Source organism: Callithrix jacchus, chromosome 5, assembly GCF_049354715.1.
Source record: "Callithrix jacchus isolate 240 chromosome 5, calJac240_pri, whole genome shotgun sequence".
NCBI lineage: Eukaryota > Metazoa > Chordata > Mammalia > Primates > Cebidae > Callithrix > Callithrix jacchus.
Window position 1 is genome coordinate 155,946,700 of NC_133506.1, and position 18,161 is coordinate 155,964,860.

The 18,161-nt window shown below is 41.7% G+C and overlaps 1 protein-coding gene across 1 annotated transcript; it reads left to right on the forward strand.

The window, feature by feature from the left end:
- The first annotated feature begins 612 nt into the window (after positions 1–612).
- On the forward strand, positions 613–3,666 carry SERTM1 (serine rich and transmembrane domain containing 1). Its single transcript, XM_008998140.5, has one exon. It carries the CDS (start codon positions 760–762, stop codon positions 1,081–1,083), a length of 324 nt encoding a protein of 107 aa, XP_008996388.1. The 5' UTR covers positions 613–759; the 3' UTR covers positions 1,084–3,666.
- Positions 3,667–18,161: the final 14,495 nt, after the last annotated feature.

Consider the following 18,161-nt stretch of genomic DNA (forward strand, 5'->3'; position numbering starts at 1 on the left):
CCTAAAGTATGTAAAACGAAGTACCTAGGTACCTTTAAGAAAAAGAGTTACATAGAAATGGCACCTGATTTTAAGGAGAGAGAATTTTTATAAACAAATCAGCATCTTATAAACATTCAGTAAAATGCTAACTCACATGTGCAGTGATTTTCCAAAGTGTGCTGGAGGGATTTACTGGTCAGGAATTATGCTAATGAGCTGGAGAATGTATGGAATTAATTTTCTGGGGGAGGGAGGTTTGGAGCTAACTTTTGGTGTTCTCATCTCAGAGTATATACTTGGAGCATCTATTGAAATCGCAGCAGATGGAGCACATCATAAATGTATTTTTTCTTTTATCTTCAGTTCCTTGGAGAAACATGGTACCTAGGGTACTGTAGAACAGAAAATAAAAGTTCATTTTTATACTACCATTTGTAATATAAAGATATAAACATGACTGATTCCTAGGGGAGTTATTTCATCTTGTTTCCTCCCTGGTGAGTTTTCTAATTAATCCCTACTGAAATAAAAACCAAGAATGAAATTCAAATGTGATATTTTCTGAAGAATGCACTGAGTTGCTTTTTTTGTTTTTTCAGTCTCCATGCACACCTGATCCCCTGCTGCCTTTGAGAAACAAGAAGTTTTGTTGTGCTGATTTAACAGCCTGTGATTTCTGCAAACACGACCGTGAAAAAAATGCCAATCTGTCCTGTGTAATCCCTGTGTGAAGTTCTGACTTTAATCTAACAGTTCATTCCTTCACCCTCCATAAAGATGTCTGAACCTGACACTTCCTCGGGGTTTTCAGGAAGTGTGGAGAATGGAACTTTTCTTGAGCTGTTTCCCACATCCCTGTCCACATCAGTGGACCCATCCTCAGGCCACCTGTCAAACGTCTACATCTATGTGTCCATATTCCTCAGCCTTTTAGCATTTCTGCTTCTGCTTTTAATCATTGCCCTCCAGAGGCTCAAAAATATCATCTCCTCCAGTTCCTCCTACCCAGAGTATCCAAGCGACGCTGGAAGTTCTTTCACCAATTTGGAAGTCTGCAGCATTTCCTCTCAGAGGTCCACTTTTTCAAACCTTTCATCCTGAGAAAAATGGAAGAGTCCTTAAGTGTGGCAGCAGCTTTGGCGTCCCCTCATGGGAGTATCGCGTGAAGCGTTGCCTGATGAAAGAAATGACCCTTTTGGTGTAGACCTGCTTCTTCTTCTCCTTTATCTCTGATTTCTTTTCTATTCATGATGCTTTCATTTGGGGATGGAGACGCTGATGCTGGTGGAAATGTGTGCAAAACCGAAGGTGCAGAGTTTCACACAAACAGCTCGCTGAATCTGGAGTGGTCTTCTTTGGGTAGGTCAGTTCATTCCACTTTGTTGGGCGCCGTGGAGTCATCCGAGGTGGCCTCTCCGAGGATGCTGGACATGGATTCTTGCATTTCATTTCTTTTACAAAACCATGACATCGACTGAGCCTGCAGAAACCGGAAAATCAAGTCTGACCTGTGTAGAAGATACTTTCCATACTTAAAAGATAAAGTGCAGACATCAACTTTAAAAAGGAAGAGAGTCAGTTTAGATTTAATGTATAGCATTTGTAAAACTGAGAGTAAATATATGAGAAACAGTTTCTTTAACTTCCCTTTACCAAGTGAAAATCACACTCACTGATAAACGTAAGCCATTTGGAAAAGTTTTGGAAGAGTTTACCTTTTAATAGCAAGACACACACGTATTATGATGGAGTTTGTCATGTATTTCTGCCTCCTGTAATTTTATTTTGTTTTTCTGCTTATGTTTTCATCATAATGCCCCAAAGTTGTGGAATTCTTTGTGATTAATTACTGTTACTAGTACTAAGAGGAGCACCAGAAGAGATGCCAAGAAGTTTTTATATGAATAATTTCTATCAGTGAGAATTAAGCATATGGAAAATATTCATTTAGTTGTATTTTATACAGTAATAACTTAGCTGTCATGTAAGTTCCTTGATTCGGTTTCACAGTCTTATAATTTTAGTGCAGAATCATATTAGGCCTCCAAGATGTCTGATATTTGTTCACTCACATTAGGTTGCCAGACTTAGAGACTGAATTAGAAATATGTGTGTTGTTATATACTCCATGAATGTCTTGTCTCTGATAATTAGTTGCTGTATGTTAAAATAATACTCTACATTAGGATTTCAGGATGTGAGTTTGTATTAAAAACTGTAGGCATTCAAGCTGTGTAGCTGCTGGCAGGGTTAGGGATCCTAGGAGCTGCTGAGCTGCAGGCAGCCAATTATGTCTGAACTTGGCTGGGGGGTGGGAGGGGCTGCCTTTGAAATTAGGCATACACGTGAGCTCTGACATTGAATGTGGGGGAACTCAAGCTGCCCCTAAAAACAAAACAAACGAACGGCAGCTCCTTAAGAGTAAGAATTTTAATTTAATTTTAAGAATAAATGGCGCACAGGGTACACACTGAATTTACTCGACCTACGGAAGGCCACTGCATCAACATGCCACCGTCTTCCCATCGCAACCGAATCACTCCTTGTTCAAAACATTTAATAATCTTAAGCAGTGAGGCTGCCACACATTCTTTGGTTGGGTTGTGCGGTCAGCACTCTCCAGTGACTAGAATGGGGGAAAGAATACACTATTTGTACAGGGTTTATCAGTCTAAAATGCTGAGAGAGTGGAGGTCTGGGAATGAAAATCAGAAGGCTTCTTCTTTTAATTCATAAGCCTCACTTAAATAAGACCACATTGAACTATTTATATATCAAAAATGTCCCCAAACATTGTAAGCCCAGAACAGAGTTGCTGCCCTAAAATGTATAATTAGTGAAAAATTTGCCTCTGTTACTGTTTAAAGCATGACAGTAGGTTGGGTGTTATTATGCGGTATAAAAACTGGACTAGATAAACTGCTATTTTAGTGCATTATTAGCATTCTCTGAGTATATATATGTATGTGTGTATACACACATACACACATACACATACACACACATACACACATACACACACATACACACACACACATACACACATACACATACATACACAAACACACATACACACACATACACACACATACACATACACACACATACACACACACATACACACATACACATACACACACACACATACACACATACATACACACACATACACACACACACACATACACACTCACATACCCCCAATTAAAAGTAGCATGAAAGCTACACGCAATTACAGAGGCATCTATATTATCACTTTTGCTCTTCGACTAATCCTATGCTGTTTTGGTTATAGAGAGAAAAAAGAACATGGGTGAAGTGATTTTTTTTAAATAAAAGGACAAATTTGCCCCACAACAGAACAATCTGAGTATGCTCCGTCCTCAGAGTATCTTTTTCCTTTCCTTGTGAAAGAGATACAAAGATATCTGACAACAAAACTACTTTAAAAATCAAATCAAATCGAATCCACGAGCACACTCCCATTCCTCCCCTGCTGCAATGGTTCTTGCTCTCAACGTTAAGTAGGGAAATTAAGAGCCACATTCAAATACGTAAAACAGGATTTGTCATTAGAAGCTTGCCAAGTAACAGATTGTACAACTTGAGATGAATTCATGTTGTTAAGAAGTTCAGAAAGGTTGGAAGATGGGTTTATAAATAAAGAAGTGGAGTCCATTGAAAGCCTGGTTCTTTGATTTTTTTTCAGTGAGGTGATTTATAATCTCTTCTAGAGAAGAAGCTTTTCCTAGGAGTTTTAAGGACAAACCACACACACACACACACACGTATAGAGAGACATATATTTACATATAAATATATCACTCCTTTTCTGTACGTTCTCTCGGAAGCAGGGTCAGTAATGTGGGACCCAAATGTCAGCCTCTCTCCAGCCCTGCGAGGGTCACCTCACTCTAGGACAGTGAGTCCCACATTTCTCTGATGAAAAGAATAATCTGGGTGTTTTGACAATATAGAGGATTTCATGCCACACCCCAGACCTTCAGGAGTGAAACCAGGGTGTTTCCGGACATTTTTAACAAGGATCCAGTGGATACTGATGATCGGTGGGACACACTGTGGCCGAGGAAGGATCACATGTATTGCGCTTACGTATTTGCAGAGAACAGGGGTCTTACCTCTCAGCCACTGCCCTTGTAACTGCAGTTGCTTTGAGCTGAGCATCCGCTGCACAGCTCAAAACCCTCACTGGACCTACTTTCCTGCTCGAGTCTGAATCCAACCACCCTCCTCCTCAATGGAAAGCTGCTGCTATTGGAATAAACTTGGCGAAAGCGGGAAGTGCAAAAAGCCACATCTCTTGTGCCATCTCTGAATTGCCCACAAGATGATATGCATGGAACAGACTAGGTTAGAGAACTGGGGGTAGCTGATGGGATTTATAAGATGAGAGAAAATACTTTACACTGAGTACTAAGTAAGACTATTCCCACAGTCCAAAGGAAAACCACAACAACTAAGAAAACGTTATCTAGGAGAAGTGCCAGTTCCTTAACTTGCTCCCCTGTCTCGAAGTCTGCCTCCCACCCCTCTGAGAAAGGCTCCCACTTCAACCCAATGCCAGGTCCCACTCTCTCACTCTCTGTTAGAAAGTCCCCTGGTATACGTTCCTATCAGTCCAACACCCTGGACCTAAGACTTCAGAGACCCTTAGTTATTCAAGAGAGAACACTCCCAGGCCACATGTGGATGGGTGTGGTATGGGCGAGCTCCATGTAGCAGAGGAGTTCAGGTAGGCTCTGGATCTCCGGGACCAGCTCTCTGCAGTATGCCTCCATCAGTGAGAGGACAACTGCACTTCTCCTACTTCCCCTTACCCAGCCAGACCCAGCATGCATCTGTGTGCATGAACACACATACACATAACACTGAAACTCACAGACATACACTCTCCTTCACCCACACATACACCATCCAAGAACAAATAATAATCCCCAGTGTTCGAAGACAGGACCTTGGTTTTCAAAGTCTGCTTACTTCAGTTTCACCCTGCCTTCAACAGTGAGCTGAGCACAGTAGTTCCTTCTCACTCATCCTCCTTCAAAGCCATGCCTAAACATCTGCAGAGACCTCATCAAACCATTGCAAGTATAGCTTTTCTTTATCTTGGAGTGGGTCCACTCTGAGGTAGGGTGTTTGGACACTCTGGACACTGTAATAAGACATTATTATCAACAGGAATTCACTAAATAAATGAATACGTGTGGTATTTGGTTTTCTGTTCCTGTGTTAGTTTACTGAGGATAATGGCCTCCAGCTCCATCCATGTCCAGGCAAAGGACATGATGTCATTCCTTTTTGCAGCTGCATAGTATTCCATGGTGTATGTGTAGCACAGTTTCTTTATCCAGTCTATCACTGATGGGCATTTGGGTTGATTCATTACCTATGTAACAAACCTGCACATCCTCCACATGCACCCCAGAACTTAAAACAAAAATTAAAATTTAAAAAATACAATAAATGAATACATCCTTTGTCACTAGATAAAACAGACAGATACAGGTCTTGCCCTCATGGAGCTTATAATCTAGTAAGGAAGGTCCAAAAACAAATAAATAAACAATATGTATAATTGCGATTGCAATTAGCACTATGAAGAGAATAAAATTGTAAAATAATAAACAATAAGGGAAATTCACCAGACATAGTGGTCAAAGAAGGCCTTCCTGATGAGATCATAGTATTTGAAGGGTGCTGGGGAGAGTCTACTCCACAAAGGGATTGAGCCTACAAAGGCCGTGTGGCAGGAAAGGGCTAGGCTTGTGAACAAAAAAGTCAGAGTGCTGGGGTGCAGAGTGTGAAGTTGGAGCGGGGGCAGGATAGGTTATGTAGGAACTGGTAGATCAGAGAAGTAACTTGGATTTTATTTGGAGTATGACAAGAATCCACTGAAGGATTTTGAACAGGTAAGTTACATAATTGAATTTTTGCTTCAGAAACATGACTGTAGATGTTTTGTAGAAAATAAACCAGTGATGGACAAAAAGTCCTATTCAGATCCACCCTGGGTGGGGTATGGGAGTGGGTGGAGAGTTGTTCTCCCAGCAACAAATATCTGTTCATCTTCTAGCCATGGAAACGGCCTGAGCTGAGAATGAGTATTGCCACACACCCTCCTCCTTCCTCCTCCCATTTCCACCACGCACTCACCCCCCTCTCTCTCCTGGTCTCTCTCTATCTCTCTGTGTCTGCCTGCCTCTCTCTCTCTCTCTCTCTCTCTCTCTCTCTCTCTCTCTCTCTCTCTCTCTCTCTCTCTCTTCTCTCTCTCTCTCTCTCTCTCTCTCTCACTTCTCTCTCTCTCTCTCTCTCTCTCTCTCACACACACACACACACACACACACACAGTTCTCAGATTCTCCCTTCCTCACCTAATGTGCCTCCATTTGGCCCTTGTTTAAAGTATTTCAATCATGTTTTAGTCCATGTAACTATTACTCCAGTATTTTTAACACGATGTGTGACTCCTGTTGCAATGAAACTCTAATACTGCAGCAAAGCTGAAGCATTTAACATTGTTGCTCCTTTTTGAATTCCATTCTCAAAACAGCTATTATTCCTGATGCACTGTACGGCCCATTCCTACCATTCCAGGCTCTCGTGGAGAGTTGGCATTGTGGGGTGCTTTCTCCTTGGTTATCTATCTGCCCTGCTGAGCGAACACTACATGCCGTAGGACGCGGAGTTTGGATTCAGACCGTCCTACATGTTAACTCTATGACCTTAAGCAACCTCTGTGAGACCCCAGATCTCGGTAACTGGAAGAGAATAATAACCTCCTTACAACGTTGTGAGAATTAAGAAGCTGTATGTGTTAAGCGTGGAGGGTGTCCAGTTTCCTGGAGTCTTGAACAAAGAATTGGACAAAATGCTCAAACAAAGCAAGGAAGAAATGAAGGGTTTTATTGAAAAGGAAAGTACCCTCCGTCATGTGGGAGCAGGCCTGAGCATAAGGGCTGCAAGACCCCATTACTCAGAATTTGGGGGAGTTTAAATACCGTCTAAAGGACTCCATTGTTTACTTGGGGTACACCCTATATAAAGGAAGAGGATGACGTTACAAAGTCATTTACTTGGCCTGTGCCCTATGGAGGATATTTCCTGTCATAGCTGAAGTGTGAATCAGTCTCAGGTTTCCTGCCTCCAGACCCTATTTTCCTGCCCCATCTCCTCCCCGAGAGATGTGATCCCCACACCTCTTTATGGGAGGCAGAGAGACCGATGGTCTTTTTTTGGTAACTGCTTCATGCTGGCTTGGGTCATAGTCCCCACCTACTGGGGAATCACAGAACTCTCCCTGCTCTATCTAGTGGAGGTTAGGTAGCTTCTTGATGTCTAAGGGTGGTGCCTTCACCTGGAACTGGCTGAAACCTTTGTTTGCATCATCTCCTGAAGCTTGATGGTCTCTACGTGAGAGGAAATGAATTTGGTTAAAAGATTTAATGGGAACTTCAGGGGCTGAATACCTATGCTCTCAGAAATGTCTGTTACAGAGATCTGCAGAAGAAAAGAAGAGAAAACCTGGTCTTTTCTAGAATCCGTGCATTTCCTTAAAGTCTTAGCACGAATGACTCCGTTTTGGTTTGGATTGGTCTTTTGGGGTCTAGTGCATGAGCTTAGCCCAAAACAATGACTTCCAAGAATTTTGTTTTTAAATTTCCCCTTTTTGGTCAGGTTCTCACTTAGTTGAGAGTGTGACCAAAACTTATGGCCCTGGTGCCACTCTCAGTTACCATCATTTTGGGTTGTACGTTGTGGTGTCCTCATGGTTGCACATTTCTTTCAGCTCTTGCCATTCCAGTTGAAGGGAGACCGTATGACATTCTAGAGATGGCTGCATGCAAGCATTTAAAACTTCCAAGAGAACACAATGTACCAGGGAGACTATTATTATGATTATTGGAAAGAAAATGCCAAGTTCAGACTATGCTCCTTTTCCAGGGTCCCTAGAAACCAAACCACCTAAAATTAAATAGATTAAAGAATGAGCTAGATGAAGAGTCTACTCGCTTGACTAAGTGGCCTTTTCATTAATCCCCTACAACTGAATTACTGTAATCTGCATTTGACATGTTTCTCTGTAGGTCACAAGTGTCAGCAGCCACACGGGTACTTCTTTGTTTAGCCAATTCTATTATTTAGCATAACTTTCACAAGAATTTCAAATCTGTTGTGAATTTGCTATACGGCCTATCATGAGGGATACATTTTTAATCATTGCTTCTTCTACTTTAAACCATGAAAAAAGAACCCAACAAATGATCCCCTTCTGGAAGAGTGAAGACCTACTGGCAATGTTCTCTTTAACTCATGATGTGGGTTAAGAGGAGTGAACCAATGTTTTGCTTTTGACTGATTATGAGGCAACCTATGTACCAGTGAAGTTTCTTACCTACGTCGGGCCTTCATCTTCTATCTATCAAAGTAGAAGGTCATCCATGTAAAAGGCTGGCTGCAAACTCCTTCACAAATAAAAGTCTACCCCATAAGTGCAAACAACAGATCCCTCTTCCATTTCTGTTGTTCGAAGAGGGACAAGCAAGAAAAAATATTCAAAGGTAAGAGTTTCATGACAGCAGAAGTCTTCATCTGTGAACTTGGGAAAAACTGTTTACTTCCAGGATGCCATCCTCTTGGGAGAAATTTCTCTGGTTAGCTTTACCTCAAGGATTCCAATGGGTGCACAGTCCCAAAAGTGTGGAGGACCCTTCTCAGTTGTGAGACCATGGACCCAAAGCCCAAGGTCCCCAGGTTTTGTTGTAGTGTGGATGAGAAGGACAGTCTTTTTCTGATGTTCTCGAAAGATTCAAACTACAAGAAGCTTTTCTAGCTGGTGTAAACACATTGTAGCATAGTAATCTACTGTTATAACATCAGCCCTCTCACATGGGAAAGCTTATATACAACCAGAAAACATGCATTGAAAATAACAATTGAATGAAATCCCTTTATAAAATGTTGACATAGCCCACAAGGTAAGCAAATGTAGACGAAGCTTTAATTGTCTTCCCAGGAATATGGGACCAAGCATTGGTTATAAACTATTTTTAAAATTTCAGCATCAGCTGGTTTAACATAAAAGTCTGAATCTGACAAAGTATATTCTTGGTATTTAATTAATTTTTGCTCTACTTGGGTTAGTAGCTTTATACAGGAAATTTGGTTTTCTGTGCTTTTACAATAACTTCACATAATAATCATAATTATAATTGATAGCACATACTATTTTAGAAATTCCATATAATTTTAGAACACATATTAGTATTATTCATAAAAATATAACCTAAAGAAGACTGAACATCATTTTGGCAATCCCATGTTCCTAAACATGTCAAATAATTGTTTACCTCCTTTCTAGATGTTTTCCGGGACCCTCCGATCCATCCAGAAAGTCAGGCACTAGGAAAGACAATTTTGAAACTGAAGTTTGATTTCAGAATTTCAGATTATTTATTTTGCCAAAATAATGACTCAGAAATAAAGAAGTAAAAACCTTTTACACACACACACACACACACACTCTCTCTCTCTCTCTCTCTCTCTACTGTTGTCACACGCCTTGCATATAAAACTGTTTCTAATAGTCTTAATTGCATGTTACAATAGCGATTCTTAGCAATTTAAATTTTAATGTAAAACCTGGTAAACAAACCTAATATTTCAACATCATTTAGAACACATGTTTACATTTTGAAGCCATCGTATTTTACCAATAGTCTTTAAAACCCTTTGTATTTCCCAAAGATTGCTAAAGTCACGTCAACTAAAAGGCATTACACTTTCTACTTTCCTGACAAAATATTTGATTTAAGCTCTTATTATTATTAAACCAATTAATTTACAACTTTACAGAGGAGATTAACCAGTTTGCACAAAGAGAAAGAGGCCAGAGATTGGCTGGTAGGAAATTCTTACCCTTTTGCCTCCATGCCAGGTTTCGGGGTTCTCTCTCCCTGAGCGGCCCTGGCGACCATGCCCTGTGGAGAAGATATTTGCTGTCATAGCTGAAGTGTGAATTGCCTTATGTTCCCTCCCTCCAGACCCTATTTTCCTGCCTCATATGTAAACTGCCTAATTCACATACTTAGGGAGTAATACCATATATGCAAATGTTAAGCAAACCACTAACTTTTGACTTCTAAAGAATCACTTTTCCTGTTATTTCTGCCTACCATTATCTCTTCCTACCTCCTGCTTTCTCTTTCATGCATCTAACTCCTCTTCCATCCTCCCTTTCTTCACACACCTGCCCTAGTCTCTTGTTTGCTGAGCCCTTACTGCTCCACTGTCATCTTCCTGCTTTTGCCTACCCTCCCTCCATGTCTCACCGTGACCTCAGCAAGGATACATCGGGGGAGAACTCACTGAAGTTGTTTCTCCCAACAACAATATCTACTTATTTCAACCTATCCCTTTCCCAAGGACTGAGGGTGTTGGGGACAGAGTCATGTGCCGTAATACAAGTCACAGTGGTGGAGAAACAGATCAGAAGCAAGGACTGTGGGTGAGCACCCTGTGGCTTATGAGACATAGTGAAGGTGCTGAGGGATGTGGGGTGATGATCAAACTTGAAGTGACCCTAGGAAAGTCGGACTGGGATGCAACAGTGCCTGGAGAAGTCAGACATCACAACCTCTGTCGATACGTTCAGGTTCTCCAGAGCTGGCCCGATTACCCAGCACCGCTGTGCTTCCAGCCCAGCTGCACAGCATATTGCTGATTCTCAAACTGGCCTTATTTTCTTAATTCAGAGTAGCTGTTACACTACTTACCCCTAGCATTCAATGGCACTTCTTGAAGGATTTTTACATATTGCTACTTAAGGATTACCAATTTTTTTAAGAAAAAGCTTTTTGTAATAAAATTCACTTACCCCCAAAGATAGAGTAACTTTGATGATTCAGAAGCTCATTCAAGACCTTCCAGTGCCTCAAACTTATTCTTATAAACATCATTTTTTGCTCTTTATGCATAGATGCAAGTCTAGAGGGAATTCTGCTTAATAAAATTCCAGATTAGTTTACTATAATACCAGTTAGAATAACATTAAAAGTATTTGAACATGCTTATTGCTAGTAGTAAAAACAAACTAGTTTAGCTCAAAGTGATTATTCAAGCAGGAATAATAATGAATCATATTAACTGCTAGCACTTATGTAGTCATCACTGGGTGTCATGTACCTTTTTATATTCACTCTTGGCATCCATGAGGTAGATACTATTATTATTCCCATTTTACAGATTAGGAAACTGAAGAAGGTCACAAAACTAATGAGTGGTAGAATCAAAGATCCAGCCAAAATATCAGGCTCTGAGTTCTGCAAATGAACTACGAGGCTTCACTCCTCCTCTTCCTTTCCTTCAAACATTGTCCCTTTTAAAATAGACATGTTTTAGAAAATGTTTATTCGCAAAGGTAGCTGAGAAATCAGTGTATAACAAAACATTCAAGTTTGTGGTAGAAACACATACTTGCTGAAAAGGAAAGGGACACTAGGCTATTGCTTTCTTACGTAAAGAGGGACACAGTCCAACACAGCCTCTTTACTCACTGACATGCCCACGGCCAAAACAGTATTAATAAGGGTCCTGCTTCCCAGGTTTGGGTACAAACGTGACAGCTCCACAGCAGCCTGGGGACATGGAGATGCATATGCACGAGATGCACCCAGGAGCCCCTTCTTGAGGAAGATTCATTTCTCACAAAACAAAGAGGTGTTCATCCATTTTTCGCGAATGTTTCTTGAACACCTACTATGTGCTAGGCATTTTTCTTTGCTTTTGGGATTCGACAGTGAGTGAAACAGACAAAAACACTGCAAGAAGTTTATGTTTTAGTGGAGGAAACAGACGATAATGGACAAGTATAAAATATATAGTAAATTGGATAATTATAGGTGCATAGGATAAACTATAGAGGAATGGGAATAGAAAGAGTTGAATTCAGTTGTAAGTTAAGAAAGAAGTGAAAGAGAGACCTTTCTCAGAAGATGCTGTTTGCTCCTTCTCACCATGAAATTACAACCCAAAGAATGAACTTCTGAAGATTACAGTGTGAAAATGGATTTTGGACCTCCACTATTTTAACCACTTGGAGTCAGCCAACATAAAACACAAAACATGTAAAACAAATAATTTAAAACAAATCCAAACAGAGCTTTCACATATTTACCTGGTGGGAGGAAAAAAAGAAGAGCTCTCTGATACATTGAACTGACATTCTCATTTGCTCCATCTTCCATTGCTGATGTGGTCTATATGGGCAATTCCCAGTCCAAAGGTTTTTATGAGTTTTTTCGCCTAATCGGAATGAAAACATACTTTAGTGTTCTGCCAACTCAGCCTCAGCTAAATAGCTAGAAACAGTAATAGACATTTTCTAGCTGGAAAACTAGCTCTACTGGAAGTAAGTATAACGTATGGCAGAGACAGAGAAAGAAGCTTGCTTCCAAATTGGGGATGCTTGTGCCAGCTCTTGACCATGCAGATGAGTGCCAGTAGCAGTAGCCCTCCAAAGGCATACAGGCTGAGAGTGCTTAGGATGTGCAAGGAATTACTGGGCTTTCCATATTCTCAGCACACAGTGCAAAAGCAGGGAGACAGATTAGTGCAGAACCACCTTCCAAGTGCCCCTGCCTTTCACTCCTAGTGTGGCATCTTAATTCCCAGTGTTCCGGTGTCTGAACAGCATCTCAAAGCTCGTAGCTAGATACCGTATGCAGCACTTTAACGGGGTGGGGAGGAGGAACTGGAAACCCAGATTGAAGGACAGCAGCCCTGCATGAGTAGGCTGCACCTCCATCTCTGCAGATCTGAGGGTGCATTTCCTGCTGTTGATGCCAGGATGACAAAACACTCATTAAGGTGCTTCCAGGAAGTGGTGAGAGTCAGGGTGAGCCAGGACCCAGCCTTCCAGGACTCTCTTTTAGGCCACATTGGGTTTGAGCATTATCGTGTGGCTGGGGGTTGCTGCTCAGCCCTCTTAAGCAAGGGAATGACACGATCTTCTGCTTCATTTTAAAGTAGAAGGCATAATATTTGTTATTATTTTTGTTATTTAAATTTCAACAGCTTTAGGGGTACAAGTGGCTTTCGGTTCCACGGATGAATTGTTTAGTGGTGAAGTCTGGGCTTTGGGTGTACCCTTCGCCCGAATAGTGTACATCACACCCAATAGGTGATGCTTCATTCCTCGTCACCCATCCTTCCCCCTTCTGAGTCTCCAACATGCACTAATGCTCTCTGTATGCCTTTGCATACCCATACCTTAGCTCCCATTTGTAAGTGAGGACATGTGGTATTTGGTTTTCCATTCCTGAGTTACATTTCTTAGGATAATGGCCCCCAGTTCCCACCAAGTTACTGCAAAAGACATTATTTCGTTCTTCTTTATGGCTGAGTAGCATTACATGGTGTATATACACCCCCTTTTCTTTATCCACTCATCAACTGATGGACATTTAGGTTGACTCAACATCTCTGCAATTGTAAATTGTGTGGCAATACACAAATACAGTTGTCTTTTTTGTATAATGACTTACTTTCCATTAGGTAAGATACCCAGTAGTGCGATTGCTGGATAGAATGGTAGATCTACTTTTAGTTCTTTGAGGAATCTCCGCAGAGTTTTCCATAGAGGTTGTGCTAATTTCCATTCCCACCAGCTCATAGAAGTGGCCCCTTTGAAGTATTGTTTTTCCAGCTCTTAAAACATACGATGGCCCTTTAATGTTTGTAGGATGCATGAGGGAGTCAAAGACAGATCAACCAGGCAGGAACAAATTTCCTCCACTCCCGGAGAAGAACAGCACTGGAATCCTTAAACCAGAGAGGAGAACTGACTCATTGAGTTTACTGCCACCATCTGAAAAATCAATACAAGCAACTTGACTTTCTCAGGATCCTCTGAGAATCTTTCCATAAAGCTGGCATAATGCCAGCTTTAGCAAACATTCTTTTGCTTAGAAAAGTCAGGGGAAAGACGTGAGATCGCAAGGCAAGTAATGCAGCTTGCGTCACTGAGTTTTCGAATTGAGTAGTGGTTTGGTAAAGCAAGGTATACTACATGCCATGAAAATATTCATGGGGACATGAGGACAGTGGTAATCAGCCAAAGAACACAAAAAATGGCCGAACAGGAGAAAGGATCTTATTTGGTTCAGTGAACTCAGCCTCTGTGAAACTTTAAACCTCTCTCTGACTATGCTCTTGCAGCTCTCAATAAGCTGTTCTATATAAATATGGAAGTATTTCAAGCTTGTTTATACTCTCTGCTTCAGTGACCCTGCAGACAATTTATCCCACACTGTTTACAAGGCTTTATGAAATCCACAGTTCTGCCTGAATTCTTTTTCCCCTTTAAAGGTTTTGCTGTCTCTTGGTTTGGGCTCCCTTTCACTTGTGAGAATAATTTGTTCCTTCCTTCTGATGCTATCCTTCATTAGCCCCAAAGCCCCAAAGGTCCTCTTCTCTAGGATTTTCCCTGGTCTCTTCACCTTCTGCCAGGAACAAGTAGCCCTCTCACTCAGGGACTCATCTGAGGCTCTAGGCTGTGTGGAGAGTCAGCAATGCCTGCTGGCTTATTCCTCAGCACCTTGGGCTACTTCAAACTGTCTTGACTGGTAATCCCAGCAAAGCTAAGGTCTTAGAGACATCCAATACTCCAATCTATAAAAGTTTCTCCCTAGGATTTGATTTTCAATTACATTGCCATGAGAAAGTGCTGAAGGAGGAAATTCATTTATGAAATCAATATGCATGTTGTAATGATTTGTGACAGAGCTAAATATCAGATATAAATTTTTCAGAAAGCATTTAGAGCGATCAGCTTTGCACTGGTGATGGAATAGCTTTTTCTTACTCTTAGTACTACCTCTGTTCCAAAATATAACCACAATATCTGGGATTATTTTACTGTAATCTTGACACCATTCTGTTTTCCTATATGAATGCCACATTTAGTATCTCAAATTTGATGCAATAATTTAGATGAGGAACGTGGTCATTGTGTATGAAGAATAGCATTTTTTGTGAGGGGGGAACTGAGTGTCCCTCTGTCACCCAGGCTGAAGTGCAGTGATGTGATCATGACCCACTGAGCCTCAATCTCCTGGGCTCAAGCAATCTTCCTGCCTCAGCCTCCCAAGTAACTGGGACCACAGGCGTGTGTCATCACACATGTCTAATTTTGTATTTTTTGTAGCGATGAGATCTCACTGTGTTGTCCAGGCTGGTTTTGAACTCCTGGGTGCAAGCCATCCTGCCGCCTTGTCCTCCCAAAGTGCTGTGATTACAGGCATGAGCCACTGCACCCAGCCAAAGAATAGCATTTTTACAGGTGTTTATTTCCTCATAATACACTTTTTTTTCTACACAAACCTCCGTGGTTCTAACTTGAGTTGGGGGAAGAGAGAGCAAGTAGGGAGAATGTCAAGACCTTAGGTAGTGGGAAGAGGTCAAGGTCACCAAAAGAGGCAGAGCAGTTATGGGGGGAAATAGTCTCATAAAGATGGGTCTTTAGGAGGGCACTTGAGTGAGCCAATGCCAACATCCAAAGCCGTGGGGTCCTCAGCTGTCGCTCTCTCCTTCCTTGTCATGTCAACTTTTTGAGTGAGTTGCCTCCACTCCCACAGTCTCTGTTTTCTTCTTAACTAGTTACTGCAGTCTGGTTTCTGCTATGCACACACACATACTGGCACACGCAGACATTCTCACACATAGAACCATGACTGACATTGCTGTGCTCTTGGAAGGATGTCACTTCTGTCCTTTGCTTGTTGAACTCCCTACAACACTCAACATACCGTTGAATGTTCCCTCCTCAAAACGCGCTCTTCCCCTAGTTTTCAAAGACCCCATACTTCTCTGGTAGTCCTCTGGCCACTCCTTTTCAATACCTTTCCCTGCATTTTTTTTTAACTCTTCTTTTTTTATTATTATTATTTTGAGATGGAGTCTTGCTCTGTTGCCCAAGCTGAAGTGCCGTGGCATGAAATCAGCTCACTGCAATCTCTGCTTCCCAGGTTCAAGTGATTCTCCTGTCTCAGCCTCCTAAGTGGCTGGAATTTCAGGTACCCACCACCATGCCCCCCTCCTTTTTTTTTTGTATTTTTAGTAGAGACAGCGTTTCGCCATGTTGGCCAGGCTGGTCTTGAACTCCTGACCTCAGGTGATCTGCCCACCTTGGCCTCCCAAAGTGCTGGGAGTATAGGCCTGAGCCACCATGCCTGGCCTACAACTCCTCTTTCAAATGTTAGTGTTCCCCAGATACTTGTCTTTGGCTATCTTCCACTCCACACAATCACGTCCACTCCCACAGCCTCATTTCCACCCACATGCTGTTGACTCTCTGCTGACTTACAATCTAACTACCTTCTGCCCCAAACTCAGCACATCCAAAACTAAATTCCTCATCTTCCTGTCATGATGCCCCCAACCTTCTCCATCTCTTGCCAACTCCGCTGACACTTGCCTCCACCCACTGCCTCACCTCCATTCAAACAATCACAAAATCCTCACCTTCAGGCCTTCCTAGAGTTCTTGGATTCACCCACCTCTCCCTAATAACATTGCCACAGCGCTAGGATCCTTACCTGGCTTTTTTGGCTTCTAAGCTCACCTTCCTTCCATCCAATCTCCAATCTACAGCCAGAGAAATTTTTCTAAAAAGAAAATCTGACCCATCATGTACCATCCTTCAGTGGCTTTCCCTTGAGCTAAAATAAAGATATAATTTCTCCAGTGGGTCAAAGGCCTTTGGGCACTGCCCTGCAATCCTTCATCTCCTACCACTCTCCTACCCTCCTTCAACGCACCCCCACCCATCTTTATACACGCTGCTCTTTTTGTCTGGGACACCTATTCCTCCCTCATCCTTAATGCCTGGCTAGATCATACACGTCCTTGCTTTTCACTTAGATGTCAGTTTCTCCAGGGAATCTTCTAGACACTTCCAGGCAGGGCATCTCCTACAGGTTTCCTATCACCTGAGGTTAACGGAACATGCGGCACTCACCCCTGGGGTGACTCATCGGTCTCCCCTCCTGCATGATACTCTGAGCTCCTGTAGGCAAGGCTGCAGGCTATCCTCACAACCCAGAGGGTGCAGCACGTAAAACCCCTCAATCAAGAGTCCACAATTGATTGTGGAATGAGTGATAACCTAGGAAAACTAGAAGTCAAATTTCCTTGTGTCCATCAGTGTTTCCATATAGAATCCATTTAAAGTAAACAAAACATTTTCACTTTTAAATGTTTGTCTATAAGCTACATAATGCCCCATAAAAGAAATAAAAACAGAAAAAAAATGTGGTTTAAATGTTTTTCTAAGTCATTTACTGCATAGAGCTTGGCACAGCCTCTTTCAGTGTTTGCAGTTCCCGATCTATGGGTGCCCCAGGCTTTGAACCCGTTCCTTTCAGCTTCCTGTGAGGCAGGAGTGGGAGTACCATGCACTCCATCCCATGCCCTTGCTGTGGACTGTGCAGCCCCAAGCTGTTACTCATTCTCTTCCGGAGCCACTTTCTCCTTGTTGAAGGAGCCCCGGTGACTCAGCAGCTTGGAAATGAGTTAGACCTTTTTGCTCAAAGCAGACTGAACACAATGAACCACTGCATACTACACGACAATTAAATTACAGAAACGCTGAACAGATCTCTGCATAATCAGAAGGTACCTGCTTATAAACTGCAGATAGCTAGAATCTTTTTTTAAGGCAAGATCACAATTCAACCATGCTCAGCCACGTTGTCGTACTGAATGGTAACTACAGGTAATTTCTCATGAAGGAAGCATGCTCCAGTTCCTCAGTGCTCCAGTTCCCCCATCCCCGCCACACACACAGAATAAAGATGTATTCTACCAATAATTACTTATACATTGGCATCCAGTGTAATGAAAAATTGATTAAAATATAAAACTCTGTTAAAATTAGAGACATGAGAATACCAACGTTTATTCTTCCTGTTCAACTGTAACTTTGTACCCATTGACCAAACTCTTCTGGTTCCCTCTCCATCCTCCCCTGCCTCTGTTAACCACTATAGCAAATAACAATGCAACGTATATTTTAAGATAGCTAGAAGAAGTGATAAATGTTGAAAGTGATGGATATGGTCATTTGATTATTATATTTTGCATACACACATCAAAATATCACA